General features: G+C 39.7%; 2 protein-coding genes across 2 annotated transcripts; both read left to right on the forward strand.

Moving 5' to 3' along the window:
• The first annotated feature begins 556 nt into the window (after positions 1 to 556).
• Positions 557 to 3,169, forward strand: LOC147624006 (protein neprosin-like). The gene is made up of 7 exons (XM_086820840.1): positions 557 to 835; positions 915 to 1,001; positions 1,116 to 1,391; positions 1,565 to 1,732; positions 2,219 to 2,272; positions 2,406 to 2,555; positions 2,786 to 3,169. Exons 1-7 carry the CDS (start codon positions 557 to 559, stop codon positions 3,167 to 3,169), a joined length of 1,398 nt encoding a protein of 465 aa, XP_086676966.1.
• Positions 3,170 to 5,119: 1,950 nt separating this feature from the next.
• LOC147624007 (protein neprosin-like) lies at positions 5,120 to 11,868 on the forward strand. The gene is made up of 9 exons (XM_086820842.1): positions 5,120 to 5,270; positions 6,160 to 6,268; positions 9,360 to 9,534; positions 9,614 to 9,700; positions 9,815 to 10,090; positions 10,264 to 10,431; positions 10,918 to 10,971; positions 11,105 to 11,254; positions 11,485 to 11,868. The coding sequence occupies exons 1-9, from the start codon at positions 5,120 to 5,122 to the stop codon at positions 11,866 to 11,868; spliced, it is 1,554 nt and encodes a 517-aa protein (XP_086676968.1).
• Positions 11,869 to 24,894: the final 13,026 nt, after the last annotated feature.

A 24,894-nucleotide genomic window follows, 5' to 3' on the forward strand; every position in this document is an offset into this window, starting at 1 on the left:
TTTTAAAGAAAAAACCTTTTCTCATGACTAAGTATTTCTTGAATTTACTCGAGATGAAATCATTTGAGGATGCCAAATGTTTTCTCATTTATAGGTATGTCATCCATTTAGTCCACAATTGTGTTCTTGCATTAAAAGAAAAGTGGATGGGCCGAATGCAATTTTTGTTGCTTGCAGTTGGTGGGTGTGTTTGATGTCGCATACAAATTGCATTAAAGAAAACAAAAAATCAAATAGTGTGGCTCTAATAGGGTTGGGTAGGTACACTACTTGATGATGCTTATCTTTTTGAAATGGAATATGAATACTTAATCACAGGGACTATTGATTGACTAGCCTTGTAAAACGAAGGTCAGATTATACATAGAGAGAGATGCGATCAAGAAAGTTTAATTTCACCGAGATGAAAGAAAAAAGAACAATTTTCATGTGGTGAGAAAATAAACATGCAACGCGGTCGACACCACACGACCGAATGCATGTGGACAGAGGGATATATATATATATATATATCAACTCTGCGAAATTGTCATTCGTAAAAAGCAAAAGCATACTGATGGATCCAGGGTTTCACCGTATGCGGCTACGCTCATCTAGATTGAAGAGACCGGCGGTTCAGCTAGGGATCACTTCTTTGTTTTCTTTGGTGGTGTTGTGCAGCCTCCTGGTATCATCAAATACGTCGTCTGCCGCGCGAGCAGGTAGAGTACGTAAGCTTACCGGTGCGGATGTGCCCACCGCCTCCAACGGCGCCGGCGGCCGACGTATGCACCACTTAGCCAGAGCCCAGCGATACATCAAGACGCTGAGTGAAGCGACAGTCCAGAGCATCCAGGTAGAATCAATTTCATATAATCAATTATCAAGTGAACCAAACAAAAATGAAAGAAACCTGACGGCGGGCAATAACGCAGAGCCCCGACGGAGACATCGTCGACTGCATTCTACGTGAGAAGCAACCTGCGTTCGACCACCCGCTCTTGAAGAACCATACAATACAGGCTAGTATACGTTTATAGCCTAGTATAACAGACGCTACTGAGTGAGTGTGTACTGAGCGCTCGCATGTGTACAGACATTTGCTCGTGTGATGTATACTTACTTATTGCTCGCAGGAGTTTCCGAGCTCCATTCCGGCTGGCACGCGGCAAGAAGAATCCGCATCAGCATCAGCAGCTGCTGCTAGTCGCAGCTTCTATGGAAGCCAACTTTGGCATCGCACTGGTAGATGTCCCACGGGTACTGTTCCTATACGTAGACCCTCGCTTTCCAATATCCTCGACACACGCCAGCAGCGAGCCCTCCGGAGATCAAGATCCATCCATAGTTATAATATTTCGCGTACTCTCAGCACTCACAGAAGGCTTACTACAGCTCGTCGTCAACACGAGGTAAACCATATTCCATATTCCGTCGAGACTTCGATGCTGCGCTACCACTAGGCTACGCAGTGGTGGTGGTCTTTCCAATATATAATTTCATTTTTTCTGATTAATGGTATCTTTAATTAGTTTTCTTTATGCGCCTCTAAAGAAAACACACTAAGTTCTCTCTCTGAACACAGTATGCAGTCGCTAAATACGTGGAAGAGCCAATATATGGAACCTCTGTGATATTCAGCGCCTGGAACCCTTCCATGACAGAGGCGTCGGAGATGACCCTTGCACAGCTTTGGCTTAGTTCTGGCGACTACAAAGGCACAAATCTAGACACTATAGAAGCAGGGTGGATGGTGAGCTGTTTATTTTCATGCATAATTAGCGCCCTCGATGTTATGTCCTGAATGCAGCATCAACAGTACACACTGCTGGTTTTTCACTTGCAAAAATTCCCAGGAACTGTAGAAAATGCATGTAAACCTTAAAAAGAGGTCTAGCTTGCATCCATCTCCAGTCATGCAGGTCATCGAGCACCTCAAAGAGCTGAACCACCAATTTGCACATAATTCCTATGTTGAACTTTGATAATACTTTTGACTAGCTCAAAAATTTGCTGGACTTGTCCTTTGGGGTCAAAACCCCCGAGGATGGGTTATTAGGACTTCCAAGGTCCAAAATATGATGGTGAAGTGAAGTCACGCTCTAAGAATCGTACAGCCATATAACTAGCAAGGCTGAATCTGCTAGGGCCTTAATTAAACCTATAACATAATTGAGTGTTAAATTTTCTTCAAGATAATCGACACGTTGTAACTTGTGCCTTTCTTTGGGGGGAACAGGTGCAGCCACTTGCATACGGAGATACAAACACACGCTTCTTCATCTACTGGACGGTCAGAAATCTGTAGCATTCGATCTAATTGCTGATGTTGATCTTCTTACATCAGGAGGATCTGTGTAATTTTCGAAGTGCTGTAGGTTATCTAAATGATTGCATAATTTTTGTGCGGATAATGTTTTGTGCAGAATGACGCTTACACTGGTAACGGATGCCTGGACATGACGTGCCCGGGATTTGTACATGTATCCCCCGACATGGCCTTGGGAGGAACCTTAGAACCCCTCTCCACCTACAAAGGAAGCCATCGTGAGATGCAGCCCATCTTAGTGTGGAAGGTAATTGTTGATATAGGAGCCTTCTAATTCGCTAGAGCGTTTGCTGCGGCAGATCCTGATGTACCGCAGTTAGCGTGTTCGAATTATCTACACCCAAGTGGCGTTAATTTCAGTTCCCAACTCTCTTCTAATACATATTATATATCATATATATATATATATATATATATACACTTTTTTTGGGTTTTTTAATCAACAAATTGTTTACATTCTTTTTTGCTCTTTTACAGGATACAAGCACTAAAAATTGGTGGCTGCGCATCGGCACCACCAATATAGGGTACTGGCCGTCTAGCTTGTTTAAAAACGGCCTCTCCAACAATGCAGATAATCTACAGTGGGGTGGAGAAATCGTCAACACCTGGCCGGGTGGCCGCCACACTAACACTCAGATGGGGAGCGGCCATTTTGCTGCCGAAGGCTTTGGTGGAGCATGTTTCGCTCGCTCCCTCAGCATGGTGGACTCTTCTAACACGCTCTCGAGTATTCCCACGAGCAATGTCACGTTGATGGCCACCAATCAAGGCTGCTACGACATCCAGGCCACCTCCTACGACAACTGGGGAAGCACAATCTTCTTTGGAGGCCCAGGGCTCAACCCCAATTGCCCATGAATAATGGTTATGTTTGTTATGTCAATGGCGTTACGTGAAAGCCTTTAGCTAATGTATAGAACCATGCATTTTAAATGCATCTAGCTAGTTGCTAGCATGTTGTGAGAACAAATAGCAACTAAATAAATAAATAAACTAATTCACAATAGAGCTAAGAAAAACAGTCTTCTTTTCTAGCTAGTTGCTAGCATGTTGTGAGAACAAATAGCAACTAAATAAATAAACTAATTCACAATAGAGCTAAGAAAAACAGTCTTCTTTTCTTTTTCTCATCTTCTTCTTCACACCTTTCCAATCATATGCAAGAAGTGAACACATCACTTACCACACCAGGCTATGGAATGCTATAGAGAACAAAACCAAAAGCATAAATATTGGATCATTATAATGGTTCTCCTCCCCATAATGGTGCCAAAACTATGATGGTCAATCCATTCTAGTCTCTCCTAGAAACACTTTCAAAATCTATTGATGTCCTATCAAATAGAGCTTGCAAACCCCGTTGTAATACAAAATCATATTCCTCTTACGTAGGGGAGTGGTCCACTGCTTCAAGAAGCAGTTGTACAAACAAGTGAACATTTTAGAAAGCTGTTACCTTAAGATAACCTTCTTTAATTCAAAGATAAGATACAATGTGATATGGGATCCAAGAAGTGATTGATTAGAAAATCATTAAAGAAAGGGTGAAAAAGGGAGATACACTTCATTCCATCTATAGGTTTTAAATTACCATTAGCTCTTCATGGTTTCAACGAGGAGGTGGATTGAGATTACCATCCCATATAAGTAGATGAAATTGTGTTTGTCCATCATGTATATTTCCTTCAAACATTATTTCATTAGCTATTTAACAAATCTTCTTGTGCATATGGTTCCATATCCGCTTGCATGTGTGTCTCCATATTATCAACCAATTCTTCTCATCTATTGTCATTGTTCTTCTGTAGATATTAATGGAATGTGGTTTCTTTTCATTTTTTAAATTATATGGCCACATCGAGTTGAACTCACACGTATTTTGCATCATCTACATTCTATCAAAATGATCTTCTGATGTGAAATAAATCTAGAGAGGGAGAGAGTAAGAGAGAGAGGTATAGGGAGAGAGTAAGAGAGAGAGTTATAGGGAGAGGGAGACACAGATGGTAAAAAACAAGGAGCATATCCTATGGTCAAAATAAGATGGGTTGAGACATTTCTTTGATAGCAAGTAGAGTCTTTAGGAAACTTTAGCGAATATTTGAAAACTTTCAAGATATATGCTAACTATTAGTGTAAAGTTGATGACTTTTCCTCTAAAATTTACCCAAAAATGCTGCCTTGGGATATTATATTAAGAAAGTTACCACTGTTCTGGGTCTAAAATAGCCCAGGACTTTGGAAGACCCTTGAAAATCAGCCTTTGGGCTAAATTTCACCCCCAAATTTTTCCTTGGAGGGAGGGAGGGGAGAGAAAGAGAAAGAGAGGGCCCAATAAACTAACCTTTTCAAATTATTCGCTAAATCTTTGTATTGTTCTGACGTATTGCATGGTGATTTGATGTCATTTTGTAAAAGAGTGCATACAACATGTACAAGGACATTGGGATAATAGCATTCGAATACTTTGGTCCCCAACCATACCATGCTCCCTGGTTTAGGCTCTTCCTCTTAATTGGGGAATTTTTTGCACACTCCAAAGAGGAAACGGGGAGATATTACGAGAAACATTATGGCGATCAAGAGAGATTAAGAGACTTTATAAACAGATCAAGAAAATCATTATGGGGATATGAAATGCAGGCTTCTTTAAGTAGGAGCATGAACTATGAATCAATATTTTTTTACTTTTTTTATTTAATTTATAACTAAAAAAGTCTTATAGCATCCATAAAACCATTGGTATATATGATGGTATAAGAATGGATATGCGACAATTATATCAATGCTTTTAAGTATGTAGGAGAGATGGGTAAGGGTGAGATGGTAGAAAGGGGTGGTCATGAAGAGGATGGTGGGGTGGAAAATGTGGTTAGGGATGTTAAGGATTTTGGTGAAGATGGAGGTGTGAGGTTGACAATGGGTGGTGGCAAGGCTGCCAAAGACAGAGTCTCAAGAGGCAAGCCTAGATCCACATTCTGTTAATGGGCTCCATCAAGGAGAGTTGTTGTGACCAATATAGTGTTGAGGATGTAGGGGTTGCATGTGGTTTTTTGCGTGAGGGTCAAACTCCTTGTTGTTAATGATATTGGATCAATTATCAACTTTGCCATTTAGAATGACCGAAAAGAGCTTTTCGGTGATCCTAATATGCCTCTTAAACCCTTGTACTCGGATGAGGAGGGATATTGCTCTTAAGTTGATGCGGAGCTTGTTATCAGCAACAATGACATTATATACTACTCCATTTAGAGCTTCTATAGCATAATTTGTGGATTGGAAGATGTTATCGAAGCCATGAGCTTGAGGGTTCGGTAGTGGATCCACCATGGAGATCTAGAACGTGTTGCAATTAATGCTTTGGTGAGGAAGATGGGGTAACTGTGGTTCCGTCCACTAAATCACACATACACCAGTAGCCTAAGACACACAATAAAGAAATTGAAAAATCCTAGGGGCTTCACCTAAAAATAGTAATTGTAGCACGTGAGTTCATCAGGAGGGGTATATTAATTTTAAAAAGTTGAGGAATTACATTTATTGGAAGGGGTTTTAAACTAGTTTTGGAAAAAAAAAACATAAGTTCATGAAAAAAAGGGGTCATTTGATTAACAGAAGTATGTAAGTGTAAGGGGTTTCTTAAATACTCTTGGAATGCATGTGTTCATAGTGTACCCCCCAAGTGTGCAATGAGCTTGCCATGGAAGTTGTTTCCAAAATATGTGCCATTATCCATAGACCTATCTCCTTTAATTTGTTTTGCATAAAAGGTTTCTTGAGCACCACAAAGAGGCACTTTGGAGAGGACTTTCCAAGTTGTACATAATGCTATCTTGTACTATTGTCAGAGATGAGTCGACAACCATCAGGCCCGTCAACCACCAAGACGAAGCTTTGGGATGAGTTCCTTGATGGAGCACTATGGGCATACCGGACTACCTACCGAGAAGCAATGGGGTTTATGCCCTTTCACTTGGTTTATGGTCAAGAAGCATTGCAGCCTATTGAGCTCAACATCCCAACAATGCGGCTACATGGAAAAGGTGGACTAGGAGATTAAGATGCATGGGTGGATCGACTTCTCACTTTAGTTGAGCTAGAGTGGAAAAGAGAAGCTACATATGAGTGTTATAGAAGAAAAGCCATGCAAGCAGCTAGAGTGGAAAAGAGAAGCTGCATATGAGTGTTATAGAAGAAAAGCCATGCAAGCAGCGGAGAAGTTCAATGCAACTTTGAAAGACAAGGGCATCAAAGAAGGAGATCTTGTGCTAAAGTATGACAATCGACTTGATAACCGGTTTGATGCCAAGTTTGAAACTAGATGGTAGGGACCATACATTGTCAAGAAGGTTTTCAACTCTAGCTATTATTAGCTCATGGATTTGGATGGCAAAGAACATTCTAAGAAGGTTAATGGCTACAGACTCAAGCCATACTTGAGTCGCATTCTACCGACAGACTTACAAAAGCACCCACAAAAAGGAGATGAATGGGCATGTAAGTTCTGTGGTTTGAGTAATGTCTGTGGTGCAAAACACGAGGAACATAAGAAAGATGGACAAGAGAACCACATTACACCACTTGCTTTAGAAGGCCTACTAGATGATGGTACATGAATATACCATCATCTAGGGGGAGGGCTAAATGAAAGCCGTTTTTTAGACTATCCACATTGCCACAGGGAGCTACCTCGGACAAGGAAAATCACATAAACTCTTTGTCATAAATACCTTTTCACTGTAAATAGGCATGTGTGCGTTAGGGACTTTACCCATACCTTCTATATATTTTTTATATCATTAAAAAAAAGTTTTTGCTAGCTACTCATAAAAAATAAATAAAATTATTACGACCCATTTTGTGTAAATATTTCATTTCATATAAGGGCTTAAATATGGGGGTCTCTATTTTTTCAAATATGTAAATACTTCATTAGTTGTGTGTATTACAAAACCTAAGTATATTTTATTTATTATTATTATTATTAATATTTTTTCTTCATAATACTTTTGGACCATCATTGTACATATGCTTCAACTTCACCATGCATAAGTAAATCCTATGCCCTCACATCACACCGTGTAGAAAGCCTACTACCCAAATCACTTTTTTCCTTAGACTATTTCATCTTTTATTCTCTCATCTACCCTAAAATAATGAGAGTCTCCCTCCCTTTTGACTTCCATAGTATAGTATTTTTGTATATATTTTTTACTATTAAATATTTTATATATTTTTATTAAATAATTTTTCATATATAAATTATTTTTGTATATTTTATTTTAGTATTTTTATTCACAATAAGATCTCTTTGTTTATTTTATTTTCCTATCATAATAACCATATTGTCATGATATGTTGACTATAGCTTATTTTTTTAATTATATCTTTATAAAATAGAAAAAAATCTCCTCCATGCAAGTGTCCACATACACTTGAGTCTCTAAGATTAGGGTATGATGTATTGGGGGGCTCACTCTTGGAGCTATCAAGAAATTCCACCAATGGGGACCCACACAAAGATTTTAAAAATTCAGAAAATACATGATTCTGCTGAATTTTTTGCGCCTGCCTCCACTCCGAATTTTTACTCGTCATCAAAAAACAAAAGTTAGCTCACGAGCTCACAAATATGCTTAAATTTTTTGAGATTTTTTGGAGCTAATGGCGGTGAGATATGAATTTTTTATTGGACCCCAGTGTGCCCACTTTTTGGCAAGGTACACCTAGTCTCTTCTCACCTCCCTTACACATTCATCACCTACACACTTACTCATTCCTTTCTCACTCCATCAAACCTGCAAACCTCATGTCCTCTCTCACCCTCTCCACTTTTGCCCTCTCCTTCCATCTCCATTTGCTTGTTGAGAGTCTTGATATCCCAAGCTTATCTACATCTTCATCGGCAGTACATCATGAGCTTGAGAGGGGCTGTTGAGATTCAAGCTCGATGTCAGTGTGAGCCAACTATGCTATGTGCTGGCATGTTAGGTAGGAACATGTGTGAGACATAAATGACCGCATGTCCAGCTGGTCATAGTGTGTGGATATTAGCTAGGGTTAATAGAGTGTGGACACAACTTATAGTGTGTTGTGTGTATTATGGATTATGGCTTTGTGCATTGTGTGAGAAGGGAGATGGCTTCTCTCTATGGTTAGGGTTTGCAATATACATTAGGGTTTTCTTCTCTGTGTGTGTGTCTCCTCTCCCTCTGCCGCTTTTTCAACATGGTATCAGAGCCTTGTGCTGTCTATTAGGGTTTATGAGTGAGTGAGAAAAGAGGGAGAAGAAGCTGTGAAGAGAAGCAGTGAAGCTTGCCATTGATGCTGTGAAGCTTGGAGCACACCGATTACTATCAGATCTGAGAGCTTGGCCTACCGGGTAAGGTCTTCTAAACATCCTTGAGCGGATTGCAGGTGATTCAGGCAAAAACAAAGCAAACTAGAGCAAATCAAAGCAAAGAAAAATTCTGGTTTTAGAAGTGATTCTAGCAAAAGACACATGTATCTGACAAGGAGGAATGTATTGGCAACTCCTATGCAAACCCTACTGTGATTTTGGAGCAATTTACATGCATTTGAATGATTGGAAAATTTTGGTTTTTGAGCTCTCACAAAACAGACAAGCAAGTCAAAAATTGATGCATTTGGAGCGTGTTTTTGGCAAAAATCCAAGCATTGACTGGTTGCACACACGCCCAAGTGTGTTGGGGACTTGAATACATCATCAATTAGTGTTATAATCATCCCCAAATCCCTGTAGAGCAGGCGACGCAGCTCCTACAGTGAAACAAGGCAGAGTTTTGACTTTTTTGCTACGGGGAGATTGATTTCCACTTGGTTGCTTGATAACTTCCACAATTGCTTTAGCAATTGGTTGCTATACACATTGGAAAAGAGGAATACATGGTTGGTTTGCATTCGTAAAAAGCAAAAGCATACTGATGGATCCAGGGTTTCACCGTATGCGGCTACGCTCATCTAGATTGAAGAGACCGGCGGTTCAGCTAGGGATCACTTCTTTGTTTTCTTTGGTGGTGTTGTGCAGCCTCCTGGTATCATCAAATACGTCGTCTGCCGCGCGAGCAGGTAGAGTACGTAAGCTTACCGGTGCGGATGTGCCCACCGCCTCCAACGGCGCCGGCGGCCGACGTATGCACCACTTAGCCAGAGCCCAGCGATACATCAAGACGCTGAGTGAAGCGACAGTCCAGAGCATCCAGGTAGAATCAATTTCATATAATCAATTATCAAGTGAACCAAACAAAAATGAAAGAAACCTGACGGCGGGCAATAACGCAGAGCCCCGACGGAGACATCGTCGACTGCATTCTACGTGAGAAGCAACCTGCGTTCGACCACCCGCTCTTGAAGAACCATACAATACAGGCTAGTATACGTTTATAGCCTAGTATAACAGACGCTACTGAGTGAGTGTGTACTGAGCGCTCGCATGTGTACAGACATTTGCTCGTGTGATGTATACTTACTTATTGCTCGCAGGAGTTTCCGAGCTCCATTCCGGCTGGCACGCGGCAAGAAGAATCCGCATCAGCATCAGCAGCTGCTGCTAGTCGCAGCTTCTATGGAAGCCAACTTTGGCATCGCACTGGTAGATGTCCCACGGGTACTGTTCCTATACGTAGACCCTCGCTTTCCAATATCCTAGACACACGCCAGCAGCGAGCCCTCCGGAGATCAAGATCCATCCATAGTTATAATATTTCGCGTACTCTCAGCACTCACAGAAGGCTTACTACAGCTCGTCGTCAACACGAGGTAAACCATATTCCATATTCCGTCGAGACTTCGATGCTGCGCTACCACTAGGCTACGCAGTGGTGGTGGTCTTTCCAATATATAATTTCATTTTTTCTGATTAATGGTATCTTTAATTAGTTTTCTTTATGCGCCTCTAAAGAAAACACACTAAGTTCTCTCTCTGAACACAGTATGCAGTCGCTAAATACGTGGAAGAGCCAATATATGGAACCTCTGTGATATTCAGCGCCTGGAACCCTTCCATGACAGAGGCGTCGGAGATGACCCTTGCACAGCTTTGGCTTAGTTCTGGCGACTACAAAGGCACAAATCTAGACACTATAGAAGCAGGGTGGATGGTGAGCTGTTTATTTTCATGCATAATTAGCGCCCTCGATGTTATGTCCTGAATGCAGCATCAACAGTACACACTGCTGGTTTTTCACTTGCAAAAATTCCCAGGAACTGTAGAAAATGCATGTAAACCTTAAAAAGAGGTCTAGCTTGCATCCATCTCCAGTCATGCAGGTCATCGAGCACCTCAAAGAGCTGAACCACCAATTTGCACATAATTCCTATGTTGAACTTTGATAATACTTTTGACTAGCTCAAAAATTTGCTGGACTTGTCCTTTGGGGTCAAAACCCCCGAGGATGGGTTATTAGGACTTCCAAGGTCCAAAATATGATGGTGAAGTGAAGTCACGCTCTAAGAATCGTACAGCCATATAACTAGCAAGGCTGAATCTGCTAGGGCCTTAATTAAACCTATAACATAATTGAGTGTTAAATTTTCTTCAAGATAATCGACACGTTGTAACTTGTGCCTTTCTTTGGGGGGAACAGGTGCAGCCACTTGCATACGGAGATACAAACACACGCTTCTTCATCTACTGGACGGTCAGAAATCTGTAGCATTCGATCTAATTGCTGATGTTGATCTTCTTACATCAGGAGGATCTGTGTAATTTTCGAAGTGCTGTAGGTTATCTAAATGATTGCATAATTTTTGTGCGGATAATGTTTTGTGCAGAATGACGCTTACACTGGTAACGGATGCCTGGACATGACGTGCCCGGGATTTGTACATGTATCCCCCGACATGGCCTTGGGAGGAACCTTAGAACCCCTCTCCACCTACAAAGGAAGCCATCGTGAGATGCAGCCCATCTTAGTGTGGAAGGTAATTGTTGATATAGGAGCCTTCTAATTCGCTAGAGCGTTTGCTGCGGCAGATCCTGATGTACCGCAGTTAGCGTGTTCGAATTATCTACACCCAAGTGGCGTTAATTTCAGTTCCCAACTCTCTTCTAATACATATTATATATCATATATATATATATATATATATATACACTTTTTTTGGGTTTTTTAATCAACAAATTGTTTACATTCTTTTTTGCTCTTTTACAGGATACAAGCACTAAAAATTGGTGGCTGCGCATCGGCACCACCAATATAGGGTACTGGCCGTCTAGCTTGTTTAAAAACGGCCTCTCCAACAATGCAGATAATCTACAGTGGGGTGGAGAAATCGTCAACACCTGGCCGGGTGGCCGCCACACTAACACTCAGATGGGGAGCGGCCATTTTGCTGCCGAAGGCTTTGGTGGAGCATGTTTCGCTCGCTCCCTCAGCATGGTGGACTCTTCTAACACGCTCTCGAGTATTCCCACGAGCAATGTCACGTTGATGGCCACCAATCAAGGCTGCTACGACATCCAGGCCACCTCCTACGACAACTGGGGAAGCACAATCTTCTTTGGAGGCCCAGGGCTCAACCCCAATTGCCCATGAATAATGGTTATGTTTGTTATGTCAATGGCGTTACGTGAAAGCCTTTAGCTAATGTATAGAACCATGCATTTTAAATGCATCTAGCTAGTTGCTAGCATGTTGTGAGAACAAATAGCAACTAAATAAATAAATAAACTAATTCACAATAGAGCTAAGAAAAACAGTCTTCTTTTCTAGCTAGTTGCTAGCATGTTGTGAGAACAAATAGCAACTAAATAAATAAACTAATTCACAATAGAGCTAAGAAAAACAGTCTTCTTTTCTTTTTCTCATCTTCTTCTTCACACCTTTCCAATCATATGCAAGAAGTGAACACATCACTTACCACACCAGGCTATGGAATGCTATAGAGAACAAAACCAAAAGCATAAATATTGGATCATTATAATGGTTCTCCTCCCCATAATGGTGCCAAAACTATGATGGTCAATCCATTCTAGTCTCTCCTAGAAACACTTTCAAAATCTATTGATGTCCTATCAAATAGAGCTTGCAAACCCCGTTGTAATACAAAATCATATTCCTCTTACGTAGGGGAGTGGTCCACTGCTTCAAGAAGCAGTTGTACAAACAAGTGAACATTTTAGAAAGCTGTTACCTTAAGATAACCTTCTTTAATTCAAAGATAAGATACAATGTGATATGGGATCCAAGAAGTGATTGATTAGAAAATCATTAAAGAAAGGGTGAAAAAGGGAGATACACTTCATTCCATCTATAGGTTTTAAATTACCATTAGCTCTTCATGGTTTCAACGAGGAGGTGGATTGAGATTACCATCCCATATAAGTAGATGAAATTGTGTTTGTCCATCATGTATATTTCCTTCAAACATTATTTTCATTAGCTATTTAACAAATCTTCTTGTGCATATGGTTCCATATCCGCTTGCATGTGTGTCTCCATATTATCAACCAATTCTTCTCATCTATTGTCATTGTTCTTCTGTAGATATTAATGGAATGTGGTTTCTTTTCATTTTTTAAATTATATGGCCACATCGAGTTGAACTCACACGTATTTTGCATCATCTACATTCTATCAAAATGATCTTCTGATGTGAAATAAATCTAGAGAGGGAGAGAGTAAGAGAGAGAGGTATAGGGAGAGAGTAAGAGAGAGAGTTATAGGGAGAGGGAGACACAGATGGTAAAAAACAAGGAGCATATCCTATGGTCAAAATAAGATGGGTTGAGACATTTCTTTGATAGCAAGTAGAGTCTTTAGGAAACTTTAGCGAATATTTGAAAACTTTCAAGATATATGCTAACTATTAGTGTAAAGTTGATGACTTTTCCTCTAAAATTTACCCAAAAATGCTGCCTTGGGATATTATATTAAGAAAGTTACCACTGTTCTGGGTCTAAAATAGCCCAGGACTTTGGAAGACCCTTGAAAATCAGCCTTTGGGCTAAATTTCACCCCCAAATTTTTCCTTGGAGGGAGGGAGGGGAGAGAAAGAGAAAGAGAGGGCCCAATAAACTAACCTTTTCAAATTATTCGCTAAATCTTTGTATTGTTCTGACGTATTGCATGGTGATTTGATGTCATTTTGTAAAAGAGTGCATACAACATGTACAAGGACATTGGGATAATAGCATTCGAATACTTTGGTCCCCAACCATACCATGCTCCCTGGTTTAGGCTCTTCCTCTTAATTGGGGAATTTTTTGCACACTCCAAAGAGGAAACGGGGAGATATTACGAGAAACATTATGGCGATCAAGAGAGATTAAGAGACTTTATAAACAGATCAAGAAAATCATTATGGGGATATGAAATGCAGGCTACTTTAAGTAGGAGCATGAACTATGAATCAATATTTTTTTACTTTTTTTATTTAATTTATAACTAAAAAAGTCTTATAGCATCCATAAAACCATTGGTATATATGATGGTATAAGAATGGATATGCGACAATTATATCAATGCTTTTAAGTATGTAGGAGAGATGGGTAAGGGTGAGATGGTAGAAAGGGGTGGTCATGAAGAGGATGGTGGGGTGGAAAATGTGGTTAGGGATGTTAAGGATTTTGGTGAAGATGGAGGTGTGAGGTTGACAATGGGTGGTGGCAAGGCTGCCAAAGACAGAGTCTCAAGAGGCAAGCCTAGATCCACATTCTGTTAATGGGCTCCATCAAGGAGAGTTGTTGTGACCAATATAGTGTTGAGGATGTAGGGGTTGCATGTGGTTTTTTGCGTGAGGGTCAAACTCCTTGTTGTTAATGATATTGGATCAATTATCAACTTTGCCATTTAGAATGACCGAAAAGAGCTTTTCGGTGATCCTAATTTGCCTCTTAAACCCTTGTACTCGGATGAGGAGGGATATTGCTCTTAAGTTGATGCGGAGCTTGTTATCAGCAACAATGACATTATATACTACTCCATTTAGAGCTTCTATAGCATAATTTGTGGATTGGAAGATGTTATCGAAGCCATGAGCTTGAGGGTTCGGTAGTGGATCCACCATGGAGATCTAGAACGTGTTGCAATTAATGCTTTGGTGAGGAAGATGGGGTAAGTGTGGTTCCGTCCACTAAATCACACATACACCAGTAGCCTAAGACACACAATAAAGAAATTGAAAAATCCTAGGGGCTTCACCTAAAAATAGTAATTGTAGCACGTGAGTTCATCAGGAGGGGTATATTAATTTTAAAAAGTTGAGGAATTACATTTATTGGAAGGGGTTTTAAACTAGTTTTGGAAAAAAAAAACATAAGTTCATGAAAAAAGGGGTCATTTGATTAACAGAAGTATGTAAGTGTAAGGGGTTTCTTAAATACTCTTGGAATGCATGTGTTCATAGTGTACCCCCCAAGTGTGCAATGAGCTTGCCATGGAAGTTGGTTTCCAAAATATGTGCCATTATCCATAGACCTATCTCCTTTAATTTGTTTTGCATAAAAGGTTTCTTGAGCACCACAAAGAGGCACTTTGGAGAGGACTTTCCAAGTTGTACATAATGCTATCTTGTACTATTGTCAGAGATGAGTCGACAACCATCAGGCCCGTCAACCACCAAGACGGTCTTCTTGTGATGATCCAAACATTCCCCTTGAAGATTCCTCCCACACGTGTATGGAACTTATGGCCCTCTAGAAAAGTTCAGTAACTAGTGCATGTGTTGTTGAATAGAATTGAGAACATGTTTTGAAGGATTTTGAAGTGCAAGCAAAATTTTTACAAGATGCAAAGAAATTCTTAGCAATAATGATCCTTAGATGTTATTTGTAGTTGTAGGTTGGAGAGATACCTTTTGTCAGGATGTGGCATGGATATTGATCGATGTTGTCCATATTTCAACAGTGTTGATCCAGACTGACTGAGGTTGCAAGCCACCCATGTGCAGAGTTTTTGTGGCGGCATAGATTCTATTTGTCAAAGGCCAAGATATTGGAGTCCACAAAGAGTTATTAACCTCGTAATATCCTTGGGATTTTAAGAGGCCTTTTGGAACCCATATTTATTGTAGTTTTCTCTTAGTATGGATTCTAGTTACAGGTAAAGTACATGTTTTTTTATGGTGATTATTGTGATGCTTTGTGTGCATGTGTTTTTTGTTTTTCTCTATATTGTCTATAGTTGACAATGGTGGCTAGGTGTTTACGTTTGTTGGGGGATATTCTTGGGCTTCCAAAGGCCGTTTGGGTTGCCATCATTGAGAGGCTAGGGCTTGTGGTTGTTTGATTAGTTCTCTTTGTCTTGGTAGGTTGTGTTTTTTAATGGTTGGAGGTCTGTTGGAATTAATCTATGTGGTAGGAGGAACAGGTATAGAGATTGGTTCAGTTTGGATTTGTTTCCCCCTATCGCAGATTGTGAGAGGTGTTGACCAAGGTAACACAAGGAGGGAGTTTTCATTAGGCAAATTTGTTTCCCCCTATCGCTCGCAGATTGTGAGAGGTGTTGACCAAGGTAACACAAGGAGGGAGTTTTCATTAGCCAAATTTACGGTCTCATCCTTTGTAAGAAGGATGTTGATTTATTGATCAACAATCCTTAAAGATGCTATCTTTGCATCCCAGTCTCAAATGGTACATTATCCAATTTCTTCCTAACAACACTTCCTCAGATAATAATGAAGGAGATGTAAGAAAAACTTTTCCATTATCAGGTATGTCAGCTATTGAAAATACCATTTTGCACATGCCAACACTGCCCACCAAGCAATTTCCCATAGCATGCACCTGTAGGAGTTAGTTTTGGTGTGCCCAAAGATGTCCACAGTGCATATGACAAAAGATTTTGACTTTCACCACAATCTAGAAATCCTAATTTTGTGAGGGATGTGCATCTCATGGTGGTCATATGTAGCCATAGCCTAGCATGCCTTAGTTCCCACTCTTCTTCATCTTGGATTACCATGTTGACTTGAAACACATGGAGTTCTTCCATAATTTTAAAATAATGGTCTTCATGAATGCATAAACTCAAAATGTCATCCTTACCTTGCCGATACAAGTTGTCAACTATAAGCGTGTATCGAGATGTTGCCTTCACTAACTTACAAGCTTGGTTGAGAGTGATATCATTATCCATTGGCAAACCAATGGACAAGAAATGTGCTACTCTATGACTCCAATTCGGTATCATGCTTAAGTGAAATAGGTATGCATCATCAGGCAAGTCATCCACCACTCCTATGGGAAGTTCTCAATTTGGAATTATGGACAAATGATCAGCTAGGACATTCTAGGAGCCTTTTCTAGATATCATTATGAACTCGAATCCCATTATAATTAACAACCAATGAGTGGTCCTTCCAGTATCACAAGGCTTGTTCACCAGATACAGAAGGTAATGTCAACAAAATACATGAGCTTATTGGTGAGAAGGTAATGTCTAAACTTCTTCCTTGTTGCAATACCATGGAAAATCCTTCTTGTTTGGTGGTTGTGTAGTTTTTATCAATGTCATTGAGTTACCTATTTGTGTTACAAATAGGAAAATCCATGTTGTTTTTCCTTGGTTGTGCTAAGATACAGCCAATGGCAAAACCAAAATCATCAATGTGCACATCAAAAACCACCTCCCATGCTGGTGGTCTGAGGATTGGACCTGAACACAATGCCAAGATGAAGTCCCACATAGATCATCTATGAACACCTCTATACCTTTTCTAAGAAGTTCTTTAAAGGCTAGAGCATTGGTAAGGCCAAAGGGCATGAATTTACAAGTAAACATACCCCATTGAATAGCAAAGGCTATCTTATGTTGGTCCTTAGGATTATTCAATATCCTGAGAATCGGTCAAGAAAACTATAAGCTTCCTTGCTTGCTACTCTCTTGAGGACAGGCTTCAAGGAAGTGGAAAGCTATCCTTTACTATGGCAGCATTAACTTTTTTAAGATCAATAAAAACCTTGAGGTTTCCATTTTCCTTCTCCATCACCAGAATCGAGGACACCCACTCTGTGTGCTAGATCTCATAGATGAACCCTACATCCAAGAGTTTTTGAATTTCCTCTTTGATAAGCTGAGCATATTTTGGGTTCATTTTGCATGGCCTTTTCCTAACTAGCCTTGATTCAGCTACTATGGGAATTATGTGCATAATAACTGAAGGATGCACACCTTTCATGTCAGTATAATACAATGCAAGCACATCGCGAAACTATTTGAGGAGACAGACTAAGCCTTTTTCCTCCTTAGGGTCTAGGTCCTTTACAATATACGCTAGCTTAGGTCATTCTCTAGGTTCGGCTAGGTCCACGTCCTTAATATTTTTAGGTCCTTCAAAGACCTATGTTGGGTTGTCACCCCACCAGGAAACTGTAACCGTTTTGTCTTTTCACTTTAATGAATCGGTTGCCTATGTTATAGTTGCAAAAATGCTCAGGATTGGGTCTAGTGTTCCCTTTATCTTTGTCTTTAATTAAGGCTTTCATCTTAGCCTTCACTTCTTGATCCTTCATTGCTAATTCTTTCTACTATGTTTTCCTAACTGAACGACTAAGTTTCATCAATTCTTGAATTTGGGTGAATTGGTAGGGATTTTAGTCTTACTCAAGAGAGAGGTGTTTGTATAGATGTTGTTTCCCCCTCGTTGTTGTTGGGTTCCCAAGTTTGTTAAACATTTCATGGGTCTCAACGGCTCTGATGTAACGTAGCCAGTCACATGGTTAGTTTCAATCATAAGAGGATCCTATGCAAAACTTTAGAGAGGTTTGACCTTCTTCTTTCTAAAGTCACTTTACAGGGTCTTGTATTGTCTGAAGTATGTGTGACTTTTCAAATTGAACAACAGATTATTAGAGCTCTACTAAGCTACCTTGTGCTCTTTTTAAGGAGTCTTCAAGCTTTCGATTACTTAGACTCAATTCTTGATATAGTCTAATAGGGACCTATGAATCCAAAAAAGCATCCATTGTCATGATGGGGGACTATTTCCATTACAAAAGTGAGAATATCCTATTTTAGCTATGCTATCAATCATTGCTAGGATGTGCAACAAATTTTCATCGTCCTGCCCAATTTAAGAAAACCATTAGTATCAAAGTTTAGTTTAACATGTGACAGAACACTCTTAGCTTGATCCTCCTCTATGGTCCTTTTCTTAGTGATAGATTCTGCATCCTCAATGGGATCTTTTGTTATAGGACATGGTGACTCCAATTTTTGAGGTTGACCTTCATGTGATGACCTCTTCTTTGTGTAGATCGGCATGGTCTTCCCGAATTGTGGACCATTCCAAGTTGTCTCATAAATGGCCTTCCTAATATCACATCATATGTCATAGGTTTTTTTAATTCCATGATAGCAAAGATGTGATCAAAGGTAAGTCCACATGAGGTCAACTTGTTGATCCTAATTACACCTATGGGCTTGATTTTTAGGATAGTGGAAGCCAAATTTGGTGATCCCCATTTCTGCCAATGTTGTTTTATGGCTATGTTAATGCCAGCTCCCCCATCTAGGATTGTTGTAGATGTTTAACCTTTCAATTTCAATAGCAAGGTGGTGTTAATCTCCTTGCCCCCTCAAAATACTTACCAAACTTGTTGATATGTATGTATTAACACTACTAGAGGTTTAGGGCATACCGACGTTAGAATACCGACGCAAATGTCGAATGTCGGTATGCCCGTCTCGTAAACTTGGAGGCGAAAAGTCGGGCGGGAAATTTTTAAAATTTCATATACCGACGCGTATACTGACGAATATACCAACGCATATACCGACGAATATATCGACGAATATACCGATGCTCGTAAGTTTTTTACAGCCAAGAACCTATTGTTCTCTGTTTTGCGCGGCGTCGAACTGTATCCAGAGAAGGTATGCGTCCGTCCATTCAACCCACTCTTGTTGTTGTTGTTGTGTGTTTTTCTCCTCTTCTCCTTCTCCACTTTAACTTATCCTCTTGCTTTTACTAATATGCTCTTGCTTTTGCTTTTTAGGATATAGGGTGTTTAGGGTTTTGTGATTTTTTTTGGCTCTCTACACATGTTGAGAGCTCTCTATGTATGCATAGATCTCGTAATGTATGCATAGAGATTTTAGGGTTTTGTATTACTTGTGTATTAGTTCTTATTCTTATGTTTAATTTACTAATTACTTTGTTTAATATTTTATTTTGCAGGTCTTTCACCAATCTTTCACCAATCCTCTCCTTCAGCTTCGCAAAAAAGACGTAGTCCCTCTTTCGATTTTCCTTGTTTATGCTTTTTTTACGTATTATTGCACCCTTGGGTGCCAGGTTTAGGGTTAGTTTAGGGTTCTTGCAAGCTTATACATAGGATTATTGCAAGATCTATGCATAAAACCTATCTATAAGCTTGCAATCTCTATGCATAGCCTTCTTGCAAGCTTTATGCATAAGCTCTATGCATAGGCTTGTATGCATAGAGCTTGCGAGCTTATAAAATCTCTATGCATAAGCTCTATGCATAGGCTTTATGCATAGAGTTTGCAAGCTTATAAAATCTCTATGCATAGGTTTCTTGAAAGCTTGCATGGACATTATACATAGAGTTTGCATAGTCTTCTTTCAAGATCTTTGCATAGCCTTCTTGTTGAAAGCTCTATGCATAGCCTTCTTGTACGCTTAATGCATAAGCTCTATGTATAGGATTTACACATAGAGGTTGTAAGATTATGAAAGCTCTATACATAGGGCTTGTAAGCTTATGCAAGATCTATACATAGAGTTTATGCATAGAGCTATATGAATCTAGCTGAATGCATGAATTAATATCTATGCATAAAGCTTAATACATAATGTTTTATGTATAAATCTTATGGATGAGCTTTATGCATAAGGCTTCATGCGTTATGTTTTTATGCATAAAGCTTTTTTTGATGTAGAGTGCCTTGCATGGATGGAAAGCATAAGCTTTTTGAATGTTTATACTCTCTTATACATATAACATATATTTCTTATGCTCTAATTTTCTATGCATAAGGTATTCTCTTTATTCATAGAGTTTATATATGTATAGACATAGTGTGTTACTAATCACTTTTTTTCATGTTATGTTTTGTAGGTCTTAGATTGTTATCCCCTCCTTCAGCTTGACATTATCAAGGTAAGATCTCTTATCCATGTAAGACAATATCATGTTTATTACACCCTTGGGTGATGGGTTTAAGGGTTAGCATAGTGCATAAGGCTTATAGCATAGAGCTTATGCATAAGACTTATGCATAAGGCTTATGCATAGAGCTTATGCATAAGTCTTGCAGCCTTATTATGCAAGCTTATACTTAAGGCTTGCAAGCCTTACTATGCATACGATTGCATAAACCTTATTCATAAAGCTTGCATAAGACTTACGTATAGAGCATTACACATAAGCTTATGTATAGATCATTATGCATAGGCTTTATGCATAAGGCTCTATGCATTTAGCTTTAGGTGTAGGCTTCTATGCATAGAGCTCAATGTGTAGGCTCTATTTGCAGAATCTATGCATAGAGATTTATGCATAAGGCCTTTATAAATAGCTATTTATGAATAGAGCTATCCCCTCTCTCCATCCTTCTTCTAATTACCTTCTTAATTTTGTATGGAGAGAAGATTTGTATGTGTGTTGTGAGAGATGTAGAGAGTGAGAGAGCTTGTGTATGTGAATCTATTACTAATGTATGCAATGTGTGTGTAGGTTTGTTTCTTCAACGTGTGTCCTACCTTGCAGACTCTCCATCCTTCTTCTAATTACCTTCTTAATTTTGTATGGAGAGAAGATTTGTATGTGTGTTGTGAGAGATGTAGAGAGTGAGAGAGCTTGTGTATGTGAATCTATTACTAATGTATGCAATGTGTGTGTAGGTTTGTTTCTTCCACGTGTGTCCTACCTTGCAGATCTGCTTCAAACACGCACTATCCAATCCACATTTGAGAGGTAAGAATATTACCAATTATGTTGTTTTATTGATATTACTTCTCTTTTTGTTCTCAATTTGTAATTTTTAATAGAAATTGAGTATGCAAGCATGTTGTTTTTAATTTTTTCTCAATTTGTAATTTTTAATTGAAATTGAGTATGCAAGCTTGTTGTTTTATGCACATCTATGCTAATATTAGCATAGATATGGGTGCATACGAAATTAATGTATGTGCTTATTTGTCTTTATACACACATACACACTTTGAAAGAGAGAGAGAGAGGGAGAGAGAGAGAGAGAGATTTTCTTCCTGGCGCTTACCCAAGGCGTTTCGGTCTCTTTTTCGACTTGAAATCTAATGTCTAATGCATGCATGTGAACACTATGTCTATATGTATATACTCTAATGTAATTGCCTAAAGCACATATCCATAAGCTAATGTATAAGTTATTTTTAAAATCTCCCTCAACGGCTGGGGAAAAGTGATATGGTTTTACCATTGTTGTTTATCATTGTTAATGTTTGTCATATGGTTCTTTCATTGTTTACCGTGTAATTTTCATTTCGCACAAGTTTGTCATATGGTTTTTTGTCCAACAGGCCATGGGTGATGACTCACTGCCGCTCGACTACAGTCTTGATTTCTCATTTAACCCTACACCGCAGGGCGTGAGTCCCCAGCAGTTATATGGTTTTCTCTCGTCCATGACTCCAGAGCAGAGAGCCATGGCTCAGAGTTATTGGGGTTCTGGAGCAGGGACATCTGCCCAAGGATTTAATATTCACGTGATCACAAGATTTTTTGAGATAATAACACATGTGAACAAGTTATTCTCATGTTCTCATGTTACCGTTCACAAAATAACAGGTCACTTGCCATTTGGGAACCCCTTAAAAGCTTGGCTACACATGGGAATAAGCTATTCACATGTTCTCATGTTACCATGTTCACATAATACCAGGTCAGTGGCCACCTAAGAAGATTTTTTATGCTCGACAAAGATAATTTTTTTAGGCCCTTGTGAAAGCTTTGTGAATATAACATGTGATCACAAGATTTTTTGTGTTATTAATATATGTTATTAACATGTTCACATGTTCTCGTTTACGTCAGTGAAATCCCTGCATCTGCCTCACCATCTGGCTTCACGACGCCAATTCCCACACCCGTAGGTACGACAACAGCTCCCACACCTCATACCACACAGCCTTCCACTTCTCTCACAGCTCGATCTACCACCTCTTCACATAGACGTCGCTCACGTAGTAGGTCTTCAGGGGGAGGTTGTTGTGGTGGTAGTGCCACAGATGCTGTGACACCACCACCACGTGAGCGTCATCCTTCGCTCTCATCTGTTGATAGCACACCCATAGGTTCACCTTCCACTCCCTGGGGTGCACATGACCATGACAACAGCAAGATATACACAATTAGGGATGGGGCACCAATAATGAATAGTGCAAGGAAGGCAATGAAGACACGAATTCGACAATTATGCACTATACAGTTTCACAACTCTGTCATGACTAGATGGGATCAGCAAGATAAGGAGAAGAAAAATTACATAAATACAAAGATAAAGCAAGAGTTTCAGCCATCTGACCCTATGAATGTCGTCTCTAATGAGTGGATACAGTATACAGCTCGCATTTTGATGGGGCATCGTAAGTCAGAGGTGAGAGATGCATTTAGAGAGGGGAAAGAGAAACCTGTTTGGCTAGATGACAAGGAGTGGGAAGCCATTGCTCAGGAGATCACAGAGACACCAGAGAGGTTTCAACAACAAAGAGAGGCGGCAAGGGCAAGACTCCAAACAGTAGGGGCTTCTCATCTTGGGAGTGGTGGTTACGAAACCATGCGCCATGAATTCGTAAGTATTTGTAGCCATTTTGTTTATCTAAATGTATGTATGTGGGCTAAATGTTGATTTCTAAAAGTTGTATTTGTTAATCGTTTGTGTAGGAGTTGGCCATAAATCACCCACCAAGTAGGCGAGAAGAGAAGTACGCTCACAAACATGGCTTTGTGGCCTTATTTGAGATGCTTGAAGAAGAAGGAGAGACTGTCAATTGGGAGGCATTACCATAATGTAAACGACCTTCAAACTATTGGTATATGATCAAAAAATTCTTGAGTATTAATGTTTAATTTAATTTCTTGTTTATCTGAAAAATAAAAAAACGAGCACGGTTGTCTTTTGTGCTCTATTTTAGACAGAATGGTGCTGTCTGTTTACTACTGTTGAGTCCTGTTCATTACAGGCAGCCAGGTAACACCATTCTGTCTAAAAACAATTTTTGCTATAGCGCCGGTATATTCCCCGGTATAGATACCAGTACACGTGCCGGTATAGTTGCCGGTATATGTGCCGGTATAGACGTCAGTATACTCATCGGTATAGGCACCGGTGTAATGTCGGTATAGACACCACTAAATCCCCCGGTATAGGTACTGGTACGGACACCGGTATAGCTGCCGGTATATGTGCCGGGAAAGACGTCAGTATGCTCGTCGGTATAGGCGCCAGTGTAACGTCGGTATAGACACCGGTATAGGCACCGATATTAATCCCCAACGCTTATACTGACGTCATCGTTCCGACACAGATATCGGCGTTTATACCGATGACGGGGCTTTTTTAGACCCCGTTTAATGACGTCGGTATAAGCGCTGGTATTAGGCTATCATGTAGTAGTGTAAAGGTGCTACTAGGATTATCATTAGCAGTAATCTCTTTAGACTTCGTATCTAACACATCTTTAGGGTTCTGTTCAAATTTCACATCCATCCAATTTCGTATATCTTTCTAAATGCATGGGTTTATTTATAGGAATTCACTTAACGTGAGTGTGATTGGATCAAACATTACACTGTGCTCAATTGTGTGTTTTTGTCTTCTTTTCCGTTCCAAGACATGCACTCTCATTAAAGTGATTACTTCTTCCAAACCTCAATAAGACGGAAGAGTGTTCAAAGAGTTTGGTCCGAATTTATTCAATCATCTAGATAGTGAAGTAGCATAAGGCTTTGATTTCTCCTCTAGGTAGCCATTTAGAAAATATTTGTTTGAGTTTGTGGATGCTCGATCTTCCCCCACCTTGGGTTCTTCCTTCATTGTCTTTGTTCCCAAGTTTGTATTAATTCCAATGTCCATGGGCTTGCTCACAAATTTTATTTTTTAATAGCAATTCGTTGGAGGAGACAGCACACTCCCTTCCTTAAATCCTTCTATGATAGGGTCAAGGGCTACCTTAGGCACAAATTTGTATAATGATCCATGGTAGCTAGGACTAGGGGTCCCTGTAATTGGTATTGAATATCCTTCACCAAGTTTTATGCAGTTTTGTGAACCTTGTTCTTTCCTCAGTGCGGTGAGGATATTGCATCAATCTCTTTGGAAGGTCCTGGGGTCCATTCCACTGAGGTCTTCTAAACACCATATTGGGGAATATGGGAATTTCTCACAAGTTTGGGACACGTGGTCAAAAGTTTGGATTAACCATAACTTGAACACCACTAATCCAAAATGAGCGCTTTATAGCTCTTTAGATTCCATTTTTCAAGCGCTTTCCAACGATAGGTCATATGATAGGGTTTTGAGAAACTTACAAACATGTTATCCATGTCCCCTTTTTTAAGTATTCAAAAATGGGAATTGGGAAATTCCCAAATTCACTAATATGGTGTTTCTAGG

This window comes from Cibotium barometz, chromosome 26 (genome assembly GCF_041138505.1).
Source record: "Cibotium barometz isolate CiBa-2024 chromosome 26, ASM4113850v1, whole genome shotgun sequence".
In the NCBI taxonomy this organism is placed as follows: Eukaryota; Viridiplantae; Streptophyta; class Polypodiopsida; order Cyatheales; family Cibotiaceae; genus Cibotium; species Cibotium barometz.